The sequence below is a fragment of the Pinus tabuliformis genome, chromosome 5_1, assembly GCF_031772625.1.
Source record: "Pinus tabuliformis cultivar Carrire ecotype Pingquan chromosome 5_1, CPIR1, whole genome shotgun sequence".
Lineage (NCBI taxonomy): Eukaryota > Viridiplantae > Streptophyta > Pinopsida > Pinales > Pinaceae > Pinus > Pinus tabuliformis.
Genome location: NC_142305.1, coordinates 283,590,259 through 283,594,335, shown reverse-complemented (window position 1 = coordinate 283,594,335; position 4,077 = coordinate 283,590,259). Strand labels below are relative to the sequence as shown.

Genomic DNA, 4,077 nt, shown 5'->3' with positions numbered 1-4,077 from the left:
CAGCCAAGGACATCTCTATCAAGTTCGACGAATCGAAGCCTCTCGGTGAATACATGGACATTGCAAGCACGGTGTTGGTAGGGCACGTCAGGGGAAGAACCTACTCGGTGAAGAGGCTTAAACAGTGGGTAAAGGAGATCTGGGGCGGAGTTCTCTCTGATCTTCCGGTGGTCCATGTCCTCCCCAGAGGATGGTTCTCCCTTCATTTCTCCAAGGAAGGCCACACAAATTTGGTTTTGGGCAGATATTGGCATATAGAAATGGCTCCGGTCCTCCAAAAGAGATGGAGTCCCCTCTTCGACCCAGAATGGGAACAACTCGGAGCCGGACCAATCTGGGTACGCCTACCAGGACTACCATTGCCGTTTTGGGTGGAAGAAGTTTTCATTAGGATTGGAAGTGCCCAGGGGACGTATCTGGATTACGATCGCACATATGTTGAATCGGGGAACCAAACCCTAGCATGGGTACTGGTCCATCTAGACACCCGGGAAGGTCTGGAGGAACAGATCACCCTACAATGGGGAAGGTGTATCAGAGTGCAGCTTTTGGACTATGAAGGAGTCCCCTTCCGTTGCAGACGATGCCACGAAGTGGGACACATTACGAAGGACTGCCCACTCAACAAGAAAGTCGAAGACTCTCCGAAAGGGACCCCAGCTCCAACCAGGATGGCATCACCCATTACCTCTCGTCCTTCCTCTTCGGGACCGCCACCTCCGTCATCATCTCCTGTGGTTGATCCGGGACTTCGGCAGCCCTCGCCACCAAAGACCAGGGCATGCTCAGCAGCAGAAGCGGGTATGGTCTCGGGCTCTCCTTACCCTCCCTTGCTTTCTACTTTTAATGTTATGCATGATTATGGATCCTCCCCATAGACTTCCACGATTCACTGTGCACTAACTTCCCCCCATATCTGCACCACTGATCCTATCATATCCACCTCATCCCCCATGGCGAGCATCCACCTGCCCCCCTCGGAACCCTCCCCACCACATACATATTTTCTCCGGTCACGAACTCTAGCAAAAGAGCCTTCTGTCAGCCATTTGGGATTGGGAATAGTGATACCAGAGGGGGGTTCCTTGAATTCCAGAGGGAGAAAATCCCACCTCTCAAAGGCTATTAAACAAGCCGGGGTAGAGGTTGTATCTGGCCGGCAATCGACCATTGACGGGGTCCTTAGAACAGGACACACCCTGAGAGGTGTTCCCCCATGAAGTGCCTATCATTTAACTGCAGAGGACTGGCTAGTTCCTCCAAGAAACTAGCCATGAAGAGGCTCATTGAATCTGAACCAATCGATATCAGCATGCTCCAAGAGACCCTCTGTACTGCAGATCAGATAACTCGGGCCATGCAAGCCTTGACACCTAGCTGGAACTTCACTGCCATTGATGCCGTGGGTAGATCTGGAGGTCTGGCCATTGGTATCAACCCTCGTTCCATCAAGGTGGACTCGACTTGGGGAGGAGCGGGCTTTTTAGGGATTGACATATTCTCCGCTGATCTTGGTATGAATCTCAGAGTTGTCAATGTTTATGCCCCTTGCTCCCAGAGAGAATCGTTCTGGCAGCATCTATTACATCTCTCTATGATGAATGAAGACAGGGTGGTTATTGGAGGAGATCTTAATTTCTCTCTGGGATACAGGGAGTCATGGGGCTCGGCAGCACAAATTGACCCCATTACCAACTATATGACCAATCTGCTTGAGCAAACAAATTTTATGGATATACCCATGCAGCGACTTCTCCCAACATGGAGGAATCAGAGGGTCGGGGATGCTGCACTTGCTCGCAGACTTGACAGATTCCTTATGAAGGGGACTCTCCAACATCGCTTGCATCTCTACAGACAATGGGTTGGAGCGGGAGGATTGTCGAATCACACTCCAATTTTCTTGGAGATTTAGTGTCCATTCAAGAAACCCAAGGCACCTTTCAAATTCAACCATACCTGGCTGAAGGATCCAACATATGTCAAGATGGTATCAGATTACTGGTCCTCACACCCTATCAATGACACTGAATCTCTCGCTAAAGGGTTTTGCAGGAATCTCTCTGAAATTAAACATCTATCAATTCTGTGGGCAAAAGAGAAACAGGACCGAGACACGGCCCAACTTACCCATACTGAAGCTGAATTAAGCTCTCTCACCGACGAAAGAGGGCTGGGATTCATATCAGCAGCTGATAAATGCAGGCTTATTGATTTGGAGAATCAAAAAGTCAAGATCCTCAAAGGGAGAGAGGAATCCATTACACTGAGGAGTAGGGCATTATGGATCCAAGCTGGGGATGAAAACTCGAAGTTCTTTCATAGCTACGCCAAGAGCAGGAAAGTTTCAAATACTATCTGGAAGCTCCCTACCCCGGATGGTGACATCGCAGATACTTTTAACAAGCTCGGTCATCTGGGTACCACTCACTTCAGGAATCTATATAAGTGCCCCCGGGAAGTTAATTTACCTGATATCCTCAATGTGGCAAATCACTTCCCGAGATTTGTGGAGGATGAAGAGGTAGAGGCGCTAATTGACCCGGTCTCGGCAGAGGAACTGGAAGGAGTGCTGAAATGGTTCAAAAAAGACAAGAGCCCTGGCCCGGATGGTTGGACCATTGAATTTTACTTAGCCTTCTTTGATGTACTGGGACAGGATCTGCTGGGGGTGGTTGAGGAGAGCAGGACTATGGGCTCTATCTATCATGCCATCAATTCTACTTTCATTGCACTTATCCCCAAATCCGACTCCCCAGAATCTTTCGATGACTACAGGCCTATCTCCTTATGTAACTGCCTCTATAAAATCATTTCTAAGACCATTGCAAATCGCCTTAGACCTATCCTCTCCCGATCCATTTCCCCGCAACAATTTGTTTTCCTTGAATCTAGGCAGATTCACGAGGCCGTTGGTCTTGCCCAAGAAGCCATGCACTCCATCTGGACCAGGCATCTAAAAGCCATTCTCCTCAAAATTGACCTCTCAAAAGCCTTCGACCGGGTCAGCTGGCTCTACTTAAAAATGATCCTCATCCATCTGGGGTTTCCACACGCCTTCATCTCTTGGATTATGGCCTGTATAACCTCCCCTACCTTCAGTATCCTCATTAATGGCTCGGCCTCCCCATTTTTCCACTCTGAAAGGGGATTGAGACAGGGCTGTCCCCTATCGCCCCTTCTCTTCCTCTTGGTCATGGAAGGTCTCAGTCGCCTCATGGACTCTGCAAAAAGGGCTGGAGATGTTGGGAGCCTCCGCATATCCAATCTCTGCACTCTCACTCATCTGCTCTTCGTGGACGACGTTCTATTTCTACTTGATGGCAGCGTTCGAGACTCTCAGACCTTCTCAAAGATCCTACAACTCTTCTCTGCTGCTACAGGTATGTTGCCAAATCAGTTAAAATCCACCATCACTTGCACTCGCACTTCAGTACAGGAATCCTGGCTAGCCCTTCAGGTATTTCCCTACAATATCCTCCCTCTGGATAGAGGCCTCAAATACCTGGGATTCAAACTGAAGCCTACTTGTCAAAGGATTGCAGATTGGGTCTGGTTGGTTGCCAAACTGGAAAAAAGACTCACAGGCTGGAGCTTCAGATACCTCTCTAGGGCGGGCAGATTGGTGCTCATTAAATCTGTGTTAGAAGCTACCCCGGTATTCTGGATGGCACTTGCATGGATACCGAGGAATATTCTAGGGCGACTTCAGCAGCTGTGCAATCGATACCTCTGGAATGGGAGTCAGGATAAAAGAATCTTTGCTTGGATTAGCTGGAAGAAAATATCTTTACCCAAAAAATGGGGAGGATGGGGCCTCAAAGACCTAACTGATTTCGCTATGGCACTAGCTGCCAAGATGGGTTGGACCTTATTAACCAGCCAAAACCTATGGGCACATGTATCCTATCATAAATATATATGGCCCCAGAATATTATGGATTGGGCTAGATTTCCAACCTGGTCATCAAAGGGATGCTCCTCAACCTGGAAGGCCTTGATCCATTCCCTCCCCCTCATTCGTGATCACCTTGTATGGAGAATTAATGATGGATTGTTGGGCAGGATTGGCCTGGA

At 48.7% G+C, this 4,077-nt stretch overlaps 1 protein-coding gene across 1 annotated transcript; it reads left to right on the top strand.

Annotated features, from left to right (window-relative positions):
• Positions 1 to 1,273: 1,273 nt before the first annotated feature.
• Positions 1,274 to 1,915, top strand: LOC149164461 (uncharacterized). The gene has a single exon (XM_089429484.1). It carries the CDS (start codon positions 1,274 to 1,276, stop codon positions 1,913 to 1,915), a length of 642 nt encoding a protein of 213 aa, XP_089285610.1.
• The last annotated feature ends 2,162 nt before the right edge of the window (positions 1,916 to 4,077 follow it).